At 40.1% G+C, this 22543-nt stretch overlaps 1 protein-coding gene across 1 annotated transcript in view; it reads left to right on the top strand.

Annotated features, from left to right (window-relative positions):
- tcerg1l (transcription elongation regulator 1 like) overlaps positions 1-22543 on the top strand; it is a 62757-nt gene that overhangs the window by 5060 nt on the left and 35154 nt on the right. The window contains exon 4 of the mRNA XM_066693546.1: positions 6233-6412. Within this exon, the coding sequence (XP_066549643.1) occupies positions 6233-6412 (180 nt within the window). The remainder of the gene's footprint in view (positions 1-6232; positions 6413-22543) is intronic.

Raw genomic sequence — 22543 nt, 5'->3', positions numbered from 1 at the left:
CGACGCCTGCCACACAATCACAGAGGTCACTGGATAGACGGGCAAGGATGGCGTGAGTTTTTTGTGATGGTGGAAGTCGTGTTCTTCAAAACGAGACCTTTGTGTTGTTCAACTCTTGGGTGCAACCTTTCTCGCACCAGACATGCAGCCTTAAGTAGCGTTTAAAAGATGACCAACGCTGGGTCCCTCCTGTGTGCTCTCGAAATGAAATTCAGCACTAAGCCCCAAAGCTACTACGACGGGTGGAACTTTCTTTTTCACAAATGACCTTCACCGCGCTCTCCGGTGGGATATCTACTGATCTGTCTCGCATCACTGCGCCCCTTTGTTTTGATGAGGACAGTCTTAGCAATAATAATCAATATACCTGACACAGGCTGAAGCTATTACACACCAGGAATCATTCTTCATTTCATCCTTCTCTTGGTTTTCACATATTACTTAGGAATTTAATCAACAGTATCGTTAACAAGGCCGGCGCCACAATAGCACCGTGTCCCACAAGTGTTTTTACCCTTTAGCTACTGCAAGGAGTTGTGCGTTTGCAGAGGCCTAATGATATGATGTAGTATTCATAGTTATAAACGCGTTCGTGTGATACAATATATTCTTCACTGAACTGCAAAATGAGCGCTTGCAACCTGGTCCCAGAAGAAGCGACTGAGTAGTGACTATTTAAACATTGTGTTCAGCAGTGGTTACATTGCACATCGATAAAGAAAGCTACAGGAAACGGGGAAATTAAGCAGTATTTTCATGTTGTTGTTGTTTTTTTTGCAATTGAGGTTGTGAGTCAGTATTGCATACGATGTGTTGACAATTTGTGACAATCTGCGCTCATCAGAAGAAAGCACACATTTCTTATACTAATAGCCGATGAAGCCGAAGAAAAGACAATTACATTCTGGACAATGGTTGACAACCAGGAATTGAAAGCCTGCTTTCTGAGGTACGGGGAATTTAATTTTATACAGGACAACGACCACAGCAGAAGGAAAGCAATTTTATTTAATCATGTGTTTTTGTTCCGCGTCAATAAGACTTTTCGAAGACGGATTCTAACATCACTTACAATGGCCAGAGATACCACGTTTTCTCTGCATTATAGAAAATAAACGATATATGATCTAATATGATTTTGTCGTCCTAATTTCTCATACTGAGATGTCCAAGGATATTGCTATTATTAAATTGTAAAATATTTCAAGTATAATTTGTGTTTTATTCACCAGTATCACAAACACATCCTAACTCAATCACGATGCACCCCAACGCAATGGGCAGCACACACAACATCTCCACAGCAGCAATGGACCGTGGAAAGACCGGGAGTTTACCCCAGATAAGGCAGGGTGATCCTTAGACATGTGGGGTTTAATGTCTGTTCAATGGCCTTGTCAAGGAGACCAATGTTCACAACATTGCTTCCGTGCAGATGCCAGGGGATCTTCACAGTTCATAGAGTACAGGAGCGTGCCTACGTATCATAACACAACGCCATGCGCTTTCCACTTCTCCCCTTCTGCACACCGCCGGGAAAAGAACGAAAGCTGTCTGACTGAGACAAGCTCGCACACCTGCAACACATCAGACAGCGGCATAAAAGCCTGCCACCGACAGCATTCGTGGCAAAGTACCTTAGGGGAAACACCAGGAGGCTGCATAGCATAGCTGAGAGAGAATGAGAGGTGAGAAGAGAAAGACCCAAACGGACCACAGGACTTACGAGCTTTCTTCAGTCGACAAACCCTCACGGCAAACGACTTTGGACCACATGCTGACGACGACCCCGAATAACCCTCTAAAACATTTTCACCACATAGCTAACCAGAGACAGGACCCAATACCGGCATGACCCACATGCCAGGCTGTGCCACTATACACTCACCTAAAGGATTATTAGGAACACCATACTAATACTGTGTTTGACCCCCTTTCGCATTCAGAACTGCCTTAATTCTACGTGGCATTGATTCAACAAGGTGCTGAAAGCATTCTTTAGAAATGTTGGCCCATATTGATAGGATAGCATCTTGCAGTTGATGGAGATTTGTGGGATGCACATCCAGGGCACGAAGCTCCCGTTCCACCACATCCCAAAGATGCTCTATTGGGTTGAGATCTGGTGACTGTGGGGGCCAGTTTAGTACAGTGAACTCATTGTCATGTTCAAGAAACCAATTTGAAATGATTCGACCTTTGTGACATGGTGCATTATCCTGCTGGAAGTAGCCATCAGAGGATGGGTACATGGTGGTCATAAAGGGATGGACATGGTCAGAAACAATGCTCAGGTAGGCCGTGGCATTTAAACGATGCCCAATTGGCACTAAGGGGCCTAAAGTGTGCCAAGAAAACATCCCCCACACCATTACACCACCACCACCAGCCTGCACAGTGGTAACAAGGCATGATGGATCCATGTTCTCATTCTGTTTACGCCAAATTCGGACTCTACCATCTGAATGTCTCAACAGAAATCGAGACTCATCAGACCAGGCAACATTTTTCCAGTCTTCAACTGTCCAATTTTGGTGAGCTTGTGCAAATTGTAGCCTCTTTTTCCTATTTGTAGTGGAGATGAGTGGTACCCGGTGGGGTCTTCTGCTGTTGTAGCCCATCCGCCTCAAGGTTGTACGTGTTGTGGCTTCACAAATGCTTTGCTGCATACCTCGGTTGTAACGAGTGGTTATTTCAGTCACAGTTGCTCTTCTATCAGCTTGAATCAGTCGGCCCATTCTCCTCTGACCTCTAGCATCAACAAGGCATTTTCGCCCACAGGACTGCCGCACACTGGATGTTTTTCCCTTTTCACACCATTCTTTGTAAACCCTAGAAATGGTTGTGCGTGAAAATCCCAGTAACTGAGCAGATTGTGAAATACTCAGACCGGCCCGTCTGGCACCAACAACCATGCCACGCTCAAAATTGCTTAAATCACCTTTCTTTCCCATTCAGACATTCAGTTTGGAGTTCAGGAGATTGTCTTGACCAGGACCACACCCCTAAATGCATTGAAGCAACTGCCATGTGATTGGTTGGTTAGATAATTGCATTAATGAGAAATTGAACAGGTGTTCCTAATAATCCTTTAGGTGAGTGTATATACAGTATATATCATAAAAAGTACTTTATTTTAGGTTATGAGGGGTAACTTAAAAAAATCTAAGTGGCAATAAGACTGCTTATATTGTGATTGATGAGCATGCTATAGGATATAACTTATTAGTGTTATTTCAGTAACCTCATTTTTCTGTCAAATCTTTACTTCTTTCATATTGCACAATCTTCCCTAGCAAAATATATATATAGCTGTTTTTTTCATCTTAAATTGCCCTAGCACTAATGAAGAGTCTTAGAAGTGAGATTTCAGCAGTTTCTCAACCAATTATTAGTGTCACAAAAACAAGGGGAAACTTAAACTCTTCTTTTTGGTGCTAAACTCCGTATTTTTTTTCCTGAAGGTTTGAAAGGGTTGAGAAAGAGCTCATCGCTGTAGTAGGACACAATGTACTGACACAACTTCCAGAGCTCTTCTGCAACAATTCATACCATCAATAGTTTATTCAGTGCATAAAACCACAAAATCGGGATGCATCGCAGAATCCTGCAGGGAAATAATCCCTAAGTCCTTCTGGGTCGTAACACTAATAAAAGTCATGCAAGAATACAGTAGCTGCTGTGATTAGAACTTTCCTTTTAGCTGCCTTGGCATGTAAATTCAGACATGTTTAAATTGTGTAATAGTATGTGATTCTGTTTCTCTACAACCATACAAAGTGGGGCATATTTACGAATTTACAAGATGTATTATATGGATTCAAATTGACATCACTCAGATATTGTGTTCCAGTTTTGTATATTGTGTGGATAATCTCTATATTTTATAGTGTTTTAGTTGCAGCATAGCTGTGATGTTTTCCCAACTGCTAATCGGACAGATTGATCAAGCAATTGGTTAATTGATAGTCATGTGTTCTCAGATGTAACTTCAAATGCTAATAAATTAAATAAGAAAGAGACAGTTAAACAGAGTACCAGTCTTCTGAAGGATGTTGTAAAATGTGTATTGATCGGAACCGGTTTATTAGTTCTCTGTCAAAGCTCATCTTATCTCCTTGGCACTTCCACAAGAATTGTGTGCAGCCGCCACCGCGGAAAGTCATGCCAAGGGCTGGAGACGCACAGAGACTAATCTGTCTCCTCACTGTATGAGAGAGTGTTTCCTCCCAGGCAGGCTTTAGGGTCTGTTGCCAGGATCAACGTGTGCAAAGATCATCTTACAACAGGTTGTGTGAATCGCTTTTTTGATACCGACAGACTCCTACAATGTTATTAGTCTGGCAAGTGTGTTTATGGAAAGAGTTCTTTGGAGACACATGTTGAGATTAAGGCTGGGGGGGTGTATAGGAAACACACAGAGAAGGGTAGGAACAATGTTTACTTGATAAGACTCACTTACAATGCCAGGATGTATGTGTTTGTTTGGTTTTTAAATTAATAAACGAACAATAATAGTTTAAAACGAGAAAATAAAGGCAAAATGGCAAGTTGATTTTGTAAAGAGGGTTTTTATATTGTGCCATCTATTTCACAGGTCTACAGTATTGACCCTGTCCTCCCCTTGAAAGGATTCTTACATCTTCTTTTTTGATCTGTCTATTGATTTGGCGTATGAACACGTCAAGCAGACTTTTTTTTTTTTTCTCTCCTTGAGTCTTGCATGAGCCGAATGTGGATGGAGACACCTGTGAGGGCTTGTCCTATCATGTGTGTAGAGAGAGTACAATCATTAATTTCAGGAAGAACGTTAATGAGTTGAAATAGCACTGATCACTTTTTCATTATTACCCTGCCAAGCCCATAAACTAGGTACCGCAGAGGTGAAATATCACATCTTTGTTATAGATATATTTCAGCGGCAGAATTTAATGACCAACATTAACTATCATACGGCATGTTGTGCTGTGTATCTGTTTATGTAGAAAATCTAAGTTTTTTACCTGACATTCCAGCATTTCACTCGAGGCAAGAAGATTTACCGCTGAGAATTTGCTGTCCAGAAACCGCTGCACAAAACAAATCAAAACAACAAGAAAACATCCGACTTGAAACTGAATTTCATGCTTCTACCAATCATACATTTGTTGACAACCTGTCACTTACGGGGTTTTGCATTTTTAACAAGGCCTCGATATGACTGCTTTAGGTCATGCAGACACCAATTACCATGGTTTTACATTGGACTGACTTCCGTTCATTTCCTTTTGTGATTGCGGCGCAGTGCGCTGGAGACCGGCGGTCCTGCGATGGTTTCATTCGCGTGCCGAAGGACGGCCCTAATTGCTCTCCCTGCCGGAGATTTTGTTATAATCTGTCTCAACTCTGAAATCATTTAAAAGCTTCTGTCTTTGGGATTTATTCTCTGCCAAAACACACAGAGTGGCTGATCAGGGGAAACAGAAAGGATATATATTTCATATGGATGTTTCTATTTATTTATTTATTGATCGATTCACTAAATTTAGCATTGTATATCGGATTTCACTGTCTCTACATACGGTTTTCCCAGTAGGATAGATTTTGGTTCAGCACATGATGCAGAATATATGTGAAAGGGGTATAATTGGTGCCTTCGTGTTTTGAATATTTGCTCTCAAATGCATGTCAAGAGTTTTAGCTGAAATACTGCTGCTCCAATGTGTAATAACATTAGATTGCCTGGTGAATAACTACTACTTAAGTTTAAACTAAGCCCCACACTGCCACCAACGTTTCTTACGGAAGGTCTGCATCTACGCACAAAGTAATGTTTACTAGTGGGAATGTTTCTGATATATCTTCTTGCAGACTAAAGACCCTACATCAGACCTTTCCCCTGAAAATGTTTCCTTATTTAAGAGGTTTTCCAATAGGTTAATCCAAAAGAAATGTCAAACTATCACTATTGGCCTACAGAAAGAAAATCGAATCTTGCTCTTATTTAAAACCAGTTTGATTGCAATCTGTCAATATCTATCAGGTGTTTCTTCTGTTAGGCTCCCATTCATAAAACAATAGCTTATTGTCTAGTCTTAAGTGTTTACAATGTAATGCAATATGTTTTTGTGAAGTCGGTCAAAAAAGCATTAATATAGAGACAAATCACTATTCAAATAAATCATTGCCAATAAATGTATTTAATAATGTCAAATAAATATGTATGTGTGTATTGATGTGTTCTTTGTTGTAGGAGCTTGTCCGGTCGCTATCAAACGCGTTGGCAGCAACAAGAGGATTGCATTAACGGCAGCCGCGATGGTGGCGATGGAGTCGGAAGCATCTCAGGGTCTGCCTTCCGTCTCTGGGCAGCCCTTCCACCTCATCACCCTCTCACCAATCAAGATACCCGTCCTGTCTGCTCCCGTTTCAGGTAAACAACAGCAGCAACAACACATATAACCGCTGCTGCCTGAAGTATTTAAAGGGTGACAAGCGATCAAGTTTGATCACAGTTATCCAGTAAATAAATTCCATTAATGGCAGATCCTTAGTGCATCAGCATAGCAGCGTAAAATTCGGCCACAGTGTATAGCTTGCCAGTAACAAGGAGATCCCTGATGGATGCTGTTGAAAGTTTAATTGAAAATGAATGAAACATTGATCGCAAGCAATTCTCAGGTTGACACAAAAGATGCCCAACCTATATCGTGATTCATTGTGTTTATTTACTGAGATATGCATGTATGTATTTAATTTGTTGGTTTGCTCTAGTGTGTATTGTTAAGAATTAGGCCTAGAGGTCTTAGATTGTTATTTTCTGATTTTTTGATTGTAACTGCAGACTGATAATATATTAAAATAATCACTACAGACGTTACACAGCTCAGGAGCTCCAAAGTCTATTATAGTAAGTATTACAGGTACGCTATTAAGGATCAAGGAGATTCTGTTCTAGGACATTTCGGAGATAGTGCACCTAAAAACAAAACAAGCCTCTTCCTGTTCTTGTGGTTGTTAAAGCCTGTAGCCTGTGTCCATCAACAGAGCTCACGTGACTCTGAGAGAGGAGAGCGACACAGAGCAGCAGAGATTTTGCTGAACATGTAATGTTTTGATGAACATGGCTTTCTGCAAATTACTGACCCAGAAGCTTCCTCCCGTAGAAGATAAGGGAAATGAAATTTCCACCTTGCTGGAGAGGAGGCATTCCACTAGTCAGGGGGGTAATGATTCAATTTGCAAACTGGTTTGTGGTTTATTTATTGGAGTGGTATTTATTTAAGCACTGATTTAGGATTTTATTTAAAGGTTGGAGTGTAAATGGAGAGATGCTCACGGAAATGGTTTGGTCTTCTCAAATGTAATGTGTGGATAAAGAGTCTTAACAGGAGTGGAAGTACTGCAGGTCAGCGCGGTGAATAAGGACAGCTCTGTGAGGGAGGCGCTGATTTGTATGCAAATGCAAGATGTACTTGTTTTATAACAACACTCTTGCCCTTTAACTAAATATGAATCCCAGTGGTGTTTTTCTCCTGAGATTGCCATCTGATTAAAATTGGTAGATTCAGTGTACTTACAGAGAAGATCCGTCTATCATTCTATCTGTATGTATATAAAGAGCAAAGGGAGATTGGATACAGTTTTTACACTCATTTAAAATGTTGAATGATAAGAAAAAGTTATGGCACGGGGAATTTTAATCTTGTTAAATATTTAATTTTCTTTTTTTTAAATGTTATGCAGGATTAGTTTTTGTTTTCTGAAAATAAATAAATAAATACATAAATAAAACCGCAGCGAGAGTTTATACTTTCAAGGCCTCACTTAATACATATTAATTTGTAATTTATTCAGAAGACAGGAAGAAGCCTAATTAGGATTTTATGCATATTCAGTTTATTAAATTAAATAAACAATGCTGCCATGATTCAGAGCTGCATTTTAATATTATTCTGATGCCCTAAAAAAATACAGCAGATGACCTTTTTAAAGGAGACAAAATATGCAGGAAAATCTTTGGAGCCCCAAGCGATGACATCGTTGGGGAAGAAACAACGTGAAATACATTTCCGGACACTCTATTGATTTGTGGGCATACTTTTTAAATTTGTGACCAACATTTACTAAATTGGTTCACTTGGTTTCCTAATTAGTGGTTTGAATTATAGTATGTGCAAATTAGTAAACTGCACTTAGAAATTAATAAACTAATCTAACTGGTGGTTTATGTGTTTTTCATCTCTGGGGCTGCATGGTCTCATATAAAATGCACGAACTTTGCTGATGTTCATTTAAATGCATACTAATGTCCTTTTAAATTTGTAAAGAGTTCGAGCTATTAAGTGCATGTCTTTTTTGCTGATCTATTACTATTACTTTGTAACCAAACCTACATTTGTGTGGCAGTTTCTTGCTTCTTGCTGGATTTTTGATCAGTTTATCTCGTCTGATCATTTTATTGTCTGTAAGATCCAATCTGCTCCACTGGGTATAATTTAATGCTGTAAAACTAATGATTTAGCTGTAAGGCAGGCCTATTTCAAATGCAATCCCCCATAATCCTTAATCCTGATGTGCCGCTTTTATTTATTGTGTTGTTTGTGTTGAAGTTTTCTAGACTAGAACAGGGATCTAAGTAAACTTACATGTCTTATTTTGCTTCAGTGCGTTCTTTGTATAAGTAATTCTTTTAATTTGGGTTTATGTCAGTCTGGTCTACAGCAGTGATTTCCTGGAGTCTGAAACCAGCAGATTTATTCTATATGACATGATTTAATTCTGTCTGACATCATTGCATATTGACGACATACTTGATGATGCTTTCCTTTGAACAGTAACCCTCACCTGGATGTGTAAGAACATTATCACAGTCTTTTTCAATTAATTAAAAAAGGATTGTTGGTATCACTTCATGAATAGTTTACATTCCTGGTGTTTGTCACCCTAGGAAAGTGGTTTCACATGGATGCATGCTTTCTATTCCACGAAGCAAGAATGGTACAGGTGATGAGAATTGCTAACTTCTGTTCCTGACCTATATTGGACAAGTCTTATTCTTTTGAAAACATCCTCAGCAGTATAGAAAAGATAAAGAAGTATGACTGCTTGCAGAGCTTTGACAACTTAAGTCTTATTGTTACAGACAAGTGTGAATCCCCAGTTCAATGATGAGTCAGTATTTCTAAGGTGAAGTAACACCCTTTACTACTGGTTCTTGACTGGACTTATATCTTTAAAGATTGGCCTATAAATCATTTGAGTTGTACACCTTAAATCAGGATCTCTGAATATCATTTACATGGGAAAATCCAAGTAGTGCAACGCACAAAGCCAGCAGTTAAAGGAAGAACATTAACCCAGGGCATATTTTCATGACGACGCTCTGAGATTTGTAAGGTCTTCTGAATCTCCACGATTGTTTCTGGATTGTTTAGACGTGATGTTCCCAAGAGGCAGATTGACTTCTGTCTCCTCCGAAGCACTCCATCTGTTTGGTAAATAGATAGTAAACACCTTGGGCCAGATGTGTTCTGTTGGCAAGATTGGGAATTAATTCTGTTACGCTGAATGGCAGTAGTTAATTATGTTGGCAGTTAGAGGCATTGCACTGCCATTATCAAATAAAACGTGTGCTGCCCATGAACTATGTAAAGGCCATGTAGATAAATGTGTTAAATAAACTGAAATCTCCAGATGTAAGAATGGATCCCAACATGCAGCAGGAAGGGTGAGGCGTTTTAATCCAATTCAGGGTTAAATTACAGCTCAAAATTAAACATTTGTTTAAAAGAAAAAGCTCCTACAAATCTGCCAAAGGTTTATTGGAACAGAAAGGTTTGGTTTCTGCTGTTGCACTTAGTATTTCAGTGGTTCTCACCCCTGGTACTGCAGTACCCTGCTGGCTTTTGTTTCAACCGAACTCTCCATTACTTAATTGAACCCTTAATTGAACTAATAATTTCCTAAATCACAGCCTTTTAATGATTTTAAACAGTAGGAGTTTTAAGTTAAGTACAGAATTGTATAAAGAACTTATTAAAGAACCAACTATTTTATTACACAATTTAAAAAATCAAATCTAAGTATATTGTTACTTTAGTTAAGGTTCAATTAAGTCACTGAGAGCTCAGTTGGAACACAAACCAGTAGGGTAGGGGCATGTGATTTCATTAATCTGTTTGATATTGCACATAGAGACTTCAGTTGCTATGTGAAGGGGTTAACTCCTTTGACCATCTCCTGCTAATAAAATAAGTGTATAAGCGTTGTCTCTTTAGACATCTCATTGACATCAAAGACAGGACAGCCGGTCCTCTGTGAGCAGCAGTGAGGCGCTGAAGGTGAGCTTCTCTTAACTGGCTGAACATCTTGTGCCCTCCATTAATCCTAGAGTCGTGCACATCTATTTTTCAGGAGGACCATTTTCTCTAATTAGTTAGGGGACTTTTCACAATCTGGTTGTGTGCGATGCCAATCCTGTCGCAGATCTGAGACTGATTGGGCTCAGTGCATTCGTGCAATTAGTTTTAAAGGTCAGGATGGGTTTGGGCACCAGCAAGAGTGCTGGTCTTTCACATGCACCAAAGATGTGTCCTAACTTTGGATTTGGATGTTGTTTAGGGTTGTGATTCTGTCTTGGTCGGTTATTAAACTCACAGGGTGCTAGCAGTGACAGTAGAACCCACTTATATCTCATCTGTCAGAAAATGTGTCAGAAGACTGCAAATTTGATTAATAACTCTTTAATCTCCCGAGTTCAGCCCTACATAACTAACTTGCTGTGTGTCGTTATTGCGCAGGCCTGCTGAGCGGTCATTCGAAAGTACCAGGATGCTGCCACAGGGTTTGCTTTGACGGCTCCTCCCAAAAGTTGACCGCTCTCTTTAAATCTCTTTTCTTCCGAACTGTGGTGTTTCACATGAAAAAGCCTGTTTTCAATTTTAATATGAATGAGTTTAAAGAAGTACCTTCCCCTTGGTGTGCAGTCCCTGTGATCCTGTTTCACAAGCTGTAATAGCATCATTTCTGTGCTGTTTTCGCCTTGCCTTTCTGCTATGCTTTGGTTCACACGACAAATCTGCTTTTTAATATTATTACAGTACGAATAACATTACTCTCATTGTCCAAACACAATGTGTATGTGTAGGAGCGCAAACCACTGTCTTGCCCGGTCTATATGCCACAGTAAATATTTTTATTCTGATTCTTGATTCTTGACAAATACAAGGTACATTAATTGTTCTTTAATTGTGTGAATGTGCCTGACAATTAAATAAGTAGTAGATGAATGCAGCAGTCTCACAATTGATACAAAAACACAGTTAATAGTGAGTCTTTTTTGAATTGGAATGTTGTTTTGAACTCAAAAGTTTAGAAGATTGGGTCTATTCTGTGTGACATCAATCACACATTTTATTTTTTATTTTTTACTCTAGAACCGCCAGATTTTTGCACTACCTAGAACAGCCACATGGTTTGATTGCAATACAATGAACAAGTATGATTGTAGACAAAACATTTAAATAAAACTATGTATTGAACTAAATGGGTCACAGTGACTTATTTGGGGGTTCTAGGTAAAAGTGCTAATACAACAATATCTGTGCAAATCTGGCTCTCAAACGCCATCAGGATATCTTTAATATTTAGAAAAATCAAGAATGGATTAAGTTAATTATTTAAACATTTCAATCCATAATCGCTCACGTTGACCCACACGGCGGTTCTAGTGTTAAGACGGTTGTCATATAAATGTCTATAAAGCGACAATCGGGTCATTTTTCATGTTCCTAGACCTGTTTCCTTAACCGGCATGTGACAATGATATGTGCATTATTAATTTTCATCCTTCCTTGTTTAAATATTGCTATGGACAGAGTCTGATTGTTTTAAAGAAAACCAGACCATTTTCTTGGTACTTTGAACTCAATTTTCCGAGGCGTGTTTGCCCTGATAGCCTCTGTCACAGCAGTACAGTATCAGTTAATCTTACTGAGATCCCGTGTGCCCCTGACATACATTATGTAGCACACTGTTTTATAGAGCCCGTGATAGTGTCAACAGAATTACCATTGAATTGCAGTTATTACACCACATAAAACATGCATTATTCCTTCTCCCAAACTGTTTAAACTGATGTTACCAACGGATAATCACTGCACTAAAAATACAATAAACATATACATAAAATAAAATAAAAACCTGTAAGGAACGAGTATAAATCATTTTTAAAGTATCTGCAAAGGTGAGTGGATAATGACACATTCTCACGAAACAAATCCATAGAGAGAACATTACAGTTGTTCATTATGAAAGTGTCAGACCATTAGATACCGCCACGACAACACTGTTTTTGCAACATCTCCCGTTAAGTACGGCGGTTAGATTCAGATTTAGAAACCGCGGTGGAGTGTGAGCCATTTATCTATAGACGTGAAGTCTCTCTTGTGTGCAGTTTGTGAAAGATGAAGTGGTAAACACCAGGCCACACGGAGGAATATGTGTTACCTCTGACTCCCGCTCACTCTGCGAGGATCGGCATGTATTCGGTGTGCCGTGATGCGGTTATTTCGTGTGTGTGTTTTACCCGTGATTGTGTGTTTGGATCCACTTGACGATCCACTTGAAATTAGTTTTTATTGACCAATTAACGGGTTTGACAGAAGGAGTATATTGTGTGTCTATTTTTCTCTGCAAACGCAAAGATCAAAAGGTAACTTTTCTATATTGCCGCTACACTCTTCCTGACTGATTGTCTGTAGTGTGGTTACATCTACGCAACCGGCCCACATTTTAAGATCGTCTGAAAACTCTTAAATTGCTTTCATGTTAAAAGGAAGACAGTTTATCCCCTGTGCACATGCTTGTGTTGATTAAAATTTTAAATGTAGTCCTGGAATTCATTATATGCTTTCTGTATAAAGAGAGCCGGGGAGGGGGGATATTTGGTTTGTTTTTCAGGATGAGTGTTCTTGTGACGTCGTGCCTGATCTAGGTCAGGAGAAAAGTATGTAAAAGTGCAAGATAAAGTGCAGCTCTTTATAAGGAGTGGACCGTAATAGCTTTGCCACAACTACATGCATCTATTATTGATACAAATACAAATGAAGAGTGTACTTTTAAAATCTCACAATGAAACAGTTTAACTGGGGTCTTCGGTCTATGCGGCACAGAAAGATCGTTGCTTTGATCGTGTCATTGGTTATCAAGGAAAAGATTTACATGTCGCCAGAATGCTAATATAAAGCAAGTATATCATCATTTTATTTACGGTACACTGTAGTTTGAGGAATATTTTTATGCTGACTGACATTTCAATTGTGTCTGTTGAATATGCGGTCTTTTGTGGCCAGACGTTTGTTGAATGAATGGTCCAACTATAATAAGGAAAGTTTTTTGTCTTTGCTTTTGTGGTAATAACTTAATTCCATTATCTTCGAGCAGGATTTGAGCTCACAAGATTTGCCCCAGAACCGACTAGTTTTCTATCTGCTTTATTACACTCTTAAATAGTAGGGACCTCATTTAATTAGCTTGTATACATTTCCTAGAACCAGCTGTAGTGTACTTGGTGACAGGACAATTGTGCTCCTCTGGCATCACACTACATATGACCTATTTCTTGGGAATTCCCCAGTGGACACACTGAGGCTGTATCAGGAACATGTTCAGCGTTGGGTTCAATTTTCAGCTGAGATGAAGAGCTGAGATTCAGTTAAGTTTTTCAATTGTTGATACCAAGATAAGTAGCTATTGTTTCCTAGTTGATAAAGTATTTATACCAGTAATTCATGCATGATTTATGTACCATTCATGCCCGTATCGTGGTTGCTCGGGCATAACATTAATTTAATTCACTTGTAAAACATTTCGTCATTATATGTGCTAATCTAGATAACCTCCTTCATTTTGTAAGCTGTGACCTTCATTCCGGATTGCAAAACTCTCCCCTTTCCTGTGCCATTAAATTGGCTACTGTACTGTTTGCATGCTGCCACGTATTGTACATGGTCAGTAGACCGCAGTGGCATTCCAGAATGCGCTGTTCCAACATTCCACATGTTTCAAACACACTTTTATACTTGGAGGCTGGCTGACTAAGTTGATTTTAGCTCCCATAAAACCCCCAACTAACTGTCTAGAAACACATATGAGAAGAGAAGGGTTGTGGGCCAAGACAATCCTGTGAGACAATCCTTAACTGATCGCTGCGACAACATCCTTATCCTGTCACCTTCCACTAATCTCTAAAACAGATTCTCCCTCCTAGATAGAGTGCTGTCCCTGAGCCCGACAACATCGCTGGTCTGATCCACACAACGTGCCTGTCTGCTACACAATCCTAGGCCAGTTTAAAGGGCAGCACTATGGTATTAACCTCATTCATATTTAATCTGTGCTGTGTATGGTTTGCTTGGTTTGCTTGGTTTCCTTCAATCTCGGATGGCATTTGTTTCAGAGAAGTCTCCGTATATATATGTGTGTGTGTGTGTGTGTGTGTGTGTGCTTGCCTGCTTTATGAACTTGGACTGGGGAAAGGGCAGAGGAGATTTAGCTGAGGCATGCAGTAGTAGATATTGCACACAATAATTAACAATCCATTACCTGAAGACAGCTAATTACAGTGTGGTTACACCACGTCAGACACAATACCTTTTATTTATGAGCACCTAATAACCCTTTACTATTGATGTTCAGGCTGAACGATCTCGCAAACCAGAACAGATTTCATTGGGACAATGGAGTTATCTACGAGCTGCCCGGGTTAAAGAAAGGACACGGTCTCTCTCTGAACCGCGTCATTTTACAAGGGTAGGGCAGAAGGATCTATGGAAAATATCGCTTACTTAGAAGTAGCAAGGAGACGCAGAAGGGCTCTATGGTTGTGTGGGGCTGGTCGTAATGACTGTGCGGACAATTGAAAGCCACATTTGTAAGCATTCATTACAGCAGACCTTGCTGTCTGCTCAAGCTGCTGCAATGTGAGTTGTATTTAGTCAGATGAAGTTCAATGCATAAAACAGGTTTGCTTTGAAGTACTTTTTGGGTTGCATTTACACAGCAGGTGGGCTTCGATTAGCATTTTCTAATGTTTTACTTTGGATAGAAATGAACATATAATTGGCTAATTAAATATAAGGTATCTAGGATAGGTGTTGTGTGTAAAATAACAGAATGTGCTGAATGGAAATACTTGGTTATGAAATGATAACAGAAATGATTTAAGGCTTTCGGGTTAATCATGTTATGTAAACGAACACAGCTCTTATTAATAATTCAATTAAATACATACTGTGGTTCATAATTTTAAATGACATGTTCACCCCATGCTAAATGTAAAATTTAATCAATCCATGTAACACATACAGTACTGTGCAAAAGTTTTAGGCAGGTGTGAAAAAATGCTGTAAAGTAAGAATGCTTTCAAAAATAGACATGTTAATAGATTATATTTATCAATGAACTAAATGCAAAGTGAGTGAACAGAAGAAAAATCTACATCAAATCCATATTTGGTGTGACCACCCTTTGCCTTCAAAACAGCATCAATTCTTCTAGGTGCACTTGCACACAGTTTTTGAAGGAACCTGGCAGGTAGGTTGGCCCAAACATCTTGGTGAACTAACCTCAGTTCTGTGCACTTAGGCAGCCTCAGTTGCTTCTCTCTCTTCATGTAATCCCAGACAGACTCGATGATGTTGAGATCAGGGCTCTGTGGGGGCCATACCATCACTTCCAGGACTCCTTGTTCTTCTTTATGCTGAAGATAGTTCTTAATGACGGTCGCTGTATGTTTGGGGTCGTTGCTGTAGAATAAATTTGGGGCCAATCAGATGCCTCCCTGATGGTATTGCATAATGGATAAGTATCTGCCTGTACTTCTCAGCATTGAGGAGACCATTCATTCTGACCGAATTCCCAACTCCATTTGCAGAAATGCAGCCCCAAACTTGCAAGGAACCTCCACCATGCTTCACTGTTGCCTGCAGACACTCATTCGTGTACCGCTCTCCGCCCTTCGGCGAACAAACTGCCTTCTGCTACAGCCAAATATTTCACATTTTGACTCATCAGTCCAGAGCACCTGCTGCCATTTTTCTGCACCCCAGTTCCTGTGTTTTCATGCATAGTTGAGTCACTTGGCCATGTTGCCACGTTGGAGGTATGGCTTTTTGCCGTAAGTCTTCCATGAAGGTCACTTCTGACCAGACTTCTCTGGACAGTAGATGGGTGTACCAGGGTCCCACTGTTTTCTGCCAATTCTGAGCTGATGGCACTGCAGGACATCTTCCGAAGGGAAGTAAGCATGATGTGTCTTTCATCTGCTGCAGTAAGTGTCCTTGGCTGACCACTGCGTCTACGGTCCTCAACGTTGCCTGTTTCTTTGTGCTTCTTCAAAAGAGCTCGGACAGCATATCTGGAAACCACTGTTTGCCTTGAAATTTCTGCCTGGGAGAGACCTTGATGATGCAGTATAACTACCTTGTGTCTTGTTGCTGTGCTCAGTCTTGCCATGGTGGACTTTTGACAGTAAACTGTCTTCAGCAACCTCACCTTGTTAGCTGAGTTTGTCTGTTCCTCACCCAGTTTTATTCCTCCTACACAGCTGTTTCTGTGTCAGTTAAAGATTGTGTTTCAACCTACATATTGAATTGATGATCATTAGCACCTGTTTGGTATAATTGTTTAATCAGACACCTGACTATATGCCTACAAAATCCCTGACTGTGTGCAAATGTACCTAGAAGAATTGATGCTGTTTTGAAGGCAAAGGGTGGTCACAAATATGGATTTGATGTAGATTTTTCTTCTGTTCATTCACTTTGCATTTAGTTAATTGATACATATAATATAATTAACATGTCTATTTTTGAAAGCATTCTTACTTTACAGCATTTTTTCACACCTGTCAAAAATTTTGCACAGTACTGTACGTGTATTTCTTTAGTAGTTAATGTTAAAATCATGAAAACTGGACATATTTACTTCTCTCTGATGTCATTCCACACAGTTTTTCCAACCTGAAAATTAACTTTGCTGGAGCATTCAGCTCTAAAATTGCTTGTATTAATATGTATTGGCCCTTAAACACTATACATATGTGTGTAACCTGGTTAAACTCTTTTAGCATCCATCTCAAAATTCAAAGGCACACCATTTAGATTTCTTGTTAGAACCCACTTCCAGTAATAGGTTTAAATGTATACTACTGGTCAAAAGTTGTAGAACACCCCCATTGTTCCAGTTTTTATTGAAATTTAAGCAGTTCAAGTCCAGTGAATAACCTGAAATGGTACAAAGGTAAGTGGTAAACTGCCAAAGTTTATGTCACCAAAAACTGAAAAATAAAGTCAATTTCAGAGATATATACTGTGTTACTACACCCTCTTTAGCATTATTTGGCAGTGTTATGCGCAGCTCCTGTGCATAGAAGTCACACTGTATTCCTACAACGCGCACATCGTTTGAAAGCTTATTCTCTTGGCTACCAGCGCGTTTCATTCTCAAACACATCCGGATTGGATTTCTTTGCACATGGGCTTGTTTTGTTCAGAACAACCTATCGATTAATTAGGTATTAATTAAGTATATATTATATGATGTTCTATCAAACACAGAGAAGTTCAGATCCAATGATGTAAAATTGTTGTGTGTTAGTACACTAAACAGAGTTTTCCATGTTGAGCTCTCTACGGGTGTGTGTTGCTTCAGTAGACTGTCTGATTCTAGCATATGTCATATAATTTCTGAGATTTTGTATTCCTACTCAGACCAAGTAAACCCACACCCCCCCATTTCAGAATGCGTAATGATTTTTCACATCAGAGAATGCTTCACATCGTTAGAAAGCTGAGAGTCTCAGTTTTCATGGGATACCAAACACTTGGCAAACAACACAGCAGTGAAGAGTACATGGGATTAAAGAGAAGCACGTGGATTTGGTGCACTGAGATATTAAACTGCATACATTTCAGTAAAAACTGGAAAAATTTAGGTGTTCTAAAACTTGTGACCAGTAGTATACACTCACCTAAAGGATTATTAGGAACACCATACTAATACTGTGTTTGAGCCCCTTTCGCCTTCAGAACTGCCTTAATTCTACGTGGCATTGATTCAACAAGGTGCTGAAAGCATTCTTTAGAAATGTTGGCCCATATTGATAGGATAGCATCTTGCAGTTGATGGAGATTTGTGGGATGCACATCCAGGGCACGAAGCTCCCGTTCCACCACATCCCAAAGATGCTCTATTGGGTTGAGATCTGGTGACTGTGGGGGCCAGTTTAGTACAGTGAACTCATTGTCATGTTCAAGAAACCAATTTGAAATGATTCGACCTTTGTGACATGGTGCATTATCCTGCTGGAAGTAGCCATCAGAGGATGGGTACATGGTGGTCATAAAGAGATGGACATGGTCAGAAACAATGCTCAGGTAGGCCGTGGCATTTAAACGATGCCCAATTGGCACTAAGGGGCCTAAAGTGTGCCAAGAAAACATCCCCCACACCATTACACCACCACCACCAGCCTGCACAGTGGTAACAAGGCATGATGGATCCATGTTCTCATTCTGTTTACGCCAAATTCTGACTCTACCATCTGAATGTCTCAACAGAAATCGAGACTCATCAGAACAGGCAACATTTTTCCAGTCTTCAACTGTCCAATTTTGGTGAGCTTGTGCAAATTGTAGCCTCTTTTTCCTATTTGTAGTGGAGATGAGTGGTACCCGCTGGGGTCTTCTGCTGTTGTAGCCCATCCGCCTCAAGGTTGTACGTGTTGTGGCTTCACAAATGCTTTGCTGCATTCCTCGGTTGTAACGAGTGGTTATTTCAGTCAAAGTTGCTCTTCTATCAGCTTGAATCAGTCGGCCCATTCTCCTCTGACCTCTAGCATCAACAAGGCATTTTCGCCCACAGGACTGCCGCATACTGGATGTTTTTCCCTTTTCACACCATTCTTTGTAAACCCTAGAAATGGTTGTGCGTGAAAATCCCAGTAACTGAGCAGATTGTGAAATACTCAGACCGGCCCGTCTGGCACCAACAACCATGCCACGCTCAAAATTGCTTAAATCACCTTTCTTTCCCATTCAGACATTCAGTTTGGAGTTCAGGAGATTGTCTTGACCAGGACCACAGCCCTAAATGCATTGAAGCAACTGCCATGTGATTGGTTGGTTAGATAATTGCATTAATGAGAAATTGAACAGGTGTTCCTAATAATCCTTTAGGTGAGTGTATATTTACTCTCAGTAGACCAGTAGTAAAGATCATTTAAGATCCAGCAGTAACCCGGAATAAATTCCCACTGGAGCAGTAGAAACCTAATGTAGTTCAGTTTAATTTGTTTATAATTATTGCATACTTGTATGGTTTAAGAAGTGAATCATTGAAAGATGGACACTGAAAGAACAACATGAATTAAGAACTATAAAGTGAAATCAACCTTTAAGATTTACGCAGATTTATGAAGCAGATTATGCATTCTTGGGTTTGATTTAATATTTAAAAGTTTAAAATATAAAGAAGTCTTGGGTGACCAGTTTGAATAGATGTCATTATTATTATTATTATTTTTATTTCTTGGCAGACACCCTTATCCAGGGCGACTTACAACATAAGTGCAAAAATACAGAGAAGTACAAGGCATCAATCAATACAAATTCAATTTAGCTAAAACATAGCAATTCAAAATAATACATTTTACAAATTACAATTACAATTTACACAAGTACAGTAAGTGAGGTCCTACATCCTGGATGGTGAAAGCTAAGTGCTGTCAAGATGTAGGGTTACAGACGAGGGCTACGGGAAAGGGAGCAAGGAGGAAAACAATCAAGAACACGAGAAGCATAATAAGAACTGTGAAGTGCTATCTAGCAGGGATAGAGGACTAATATTACAAGTGCTGTCGGAAGAGATGCATCTTGAGTAAGCGCTGGAATGAGGTCAGGGACTCTGCTGTTTTGACTTCGGTGGGCAGGTCGTTCCACCACTTAGGGTCCAGGGATGAGAAGGAGCGGCTCTGGAGGAAGTAGAGTGGAGAGGAGGCAGAGTTAGTCTTCTGGCACTGGAGGAGCGCAGTGGTCTGGAGGGGATGTATGGAGAGACGAGTGTCTGAAGGTATCTTGGTGCAGTGTGGTCAAGACAGCGGAAGAAGAAGGAGAGAGTGTGGTGGATTCCAAGGGGATCGAGATGGGGAGGTCAGCAGAAGGTGAGGAAGAGTGGGGGAAAAAGAGGAGATCTGATTTGGAGAGGTTGAGCTTGAGGTGGTGCGAGTGCATCCAGGCGGAAATGGCAGACAAGCAGGAAGAGATGCGTGAGGGGATGAGAGGGTCAGAAGAGGGAAAAGACAGGAAGATCTGGGCATCTTCAGCGTAGAAGTGGTAGGAGAAACCATGGGAAGCGATGAGGGGCCCCAGGGAGCGAGTGTAGAGAGAGAACAGGAGCGGCCCAGGACGGAGCCTTGGGGAACGCCTGTGAGGAGAGGTTGGGGGGTGGATGAGGAGCCTCGCCATGTCACTTGGTAGGACCGGTCATCAAAGTTCTGGCGTTTCATTATTCTACCAACTAATAAGTCTTATGAAATAAACATTTTTAACTAATTGTGTAAATGTGTACATATTGTATTCAACTCAATTGTGATGATGTTTTTGAATGCCGTTTCCAGTAGAAATAGACACATTGTGATAATTGTCCATGGAGTTGTGGTGTATATAGTAAAGGAACTGAAGATGAAAGTTTTAATGGAAAACTGTTGTCCACAAGGGTGGAAACAGTGGAGTGGAGTAGAGTTTTAGTTTGCTTGAAGCTGGAGGCTCATCTGGTATCTGTGTAATGACCTGAGGGTCCAGAATTTCCTCATAACTCTGTGCTTTTTATTAACAACCGACAACCTTCCTCCTCTGAGTCCACAGTGAAGCACAGGTCACTGTGCTGTCAGTGGGTGTTTGCTTTGTCTTCTTTCCTGTTATGTGCAATTGGTGTTTTCAATGTAATCGATCCCATGTCATTAAATACAAAACAAACGGATAAACCACCAAATGCAATCAAAATTCTTAAAGACATTTTACAACAATTGATGTAAACTGTACAGTTAAAGTAAAAAGCAAAAATCAGGGGGTTGTTACCCAACCTTGTCAAGCCTAAGACACTTAACATAAAATCTTGTGCAAAATCCCAAGTCCTTCCACCCCAGTATAAACTTTACAAACCAGTCAGATAAGCTCGTCTGAATGTACAGAGTTGTGAAATTCTGGTAGGAAATTTTATACTCTCTGGCATCTCTGTTACAATTTGAGGCAGGTAGCATAGCTATACAATAGTGTAGAGCAGTGCTTCCCAACCCTACTCCTGCAGGAGCCCCGTCCCTGCTGGTTTTTGTTCCAATCTCTCAATTACTTAACAGTCTGCTTGTGCAGACAAGAGTTGATTCTTTAATAAGTTCTTTATACAATTCTATACTTAACTTAAAACACCTACTGGTTAAAATAATTAAAAGGCTCTAATTATAAGTTCAATTAAAGGTTCATCGGCCAACTGGTCCCCCAGCACCCATTCTAGTCAATAAAGAATACATTGAAAATCTTCAAAATGGTTCAAAATCAAACTGGAGCACAAGGGGAATGCATTATAAGTCTGCCCCAGGGATCTCCAGCCCAATACAGTCACTTTCTCACCACTTCTCAGGGTTTTGATTCTTGGAGCTCTGATTGAAGTTTGGCCAACTGGTCCCCCAGCTCCAATGCAAATCAATGGGGGAGAGCTCCAGCCACGACTCAAAGGGAAAATCACCAAATTCTACCCAGGCTACAAGCACTCTGCTCTGGGTGGTATTCGAACCCACTTCCATGGGCTTTGGACATGGCTGGACATCCATCCCGCGGATTTGGTGGCTAGAGTTAGGGTTAGAATCCCTCGTAAACATATACGTTCGTTAAGGTTGGGGTTGCTTTCCTACTGTAATTAATATAGATTTCTTAGCCTTAAAATTTAACCATAATATTTTGGTGTTGTCTAGGGTTAGGGTTCAGGCTGCTTTCTGGGTCTGAAATAGAGCTGCAACCGAGCGAGGGTTAAATTAATTTTGAAAGCCTCTGTCTCGGTTCTCTGAAGTCTACATCATTCTTTATGAACTGTAAATAAACATCTGTATATCTCTAAATAAAACAAATATGAATACTCGAGCTTCCCAGGGGTTAATGTGTACATGAAGGTCTTACTACGGAATCGGCATTCATGATTAATTTACAGCTGCGCCTCATTTCTGTCAAAGCATGCTCAAAATAAAATTAAATTAAAAAGAGGCATGGAAGTCTGACTGAGACAAAATAAAAAGGGAATGAGGGCAGCAGTGTTCTTGAAAGTTTACGGCCGGCCACCGGAGACCATCACTGTTCAATTATTTACTGTGATGTGAGAATGTTTTCAGCCGAGTCAATAGCTGTTGTGTCTTTTAATGGTCTCTCCATCAAACAGAGGTACGACATCTTTTGAAGGCACGTGCATATGAGCATTGCTTACAGTTACTTTACAGTTAGTTTAACTTACAGTT

The sequence above is a fragment of the Amia ocellicauda genome, chromosome 20, assembly GCF_036373705.1.
Source record: "Amia ocellicauda isolate fAmiCal2 chromosome 20, fAmiCal2.hap1, whole genome shotgun sequence".
Taxonomy (NCBI): Eukaryota; Metazoa; Chordata; class Actinopteri; order Amiiformes; family Amiidae; genus Amia; species Amia ocellicauda.
The sequence above is the reverse complement of the archived record's forward strand: the minus strand, read 5'-3'. Positions and strand labels throughout refer to the sequence as shown.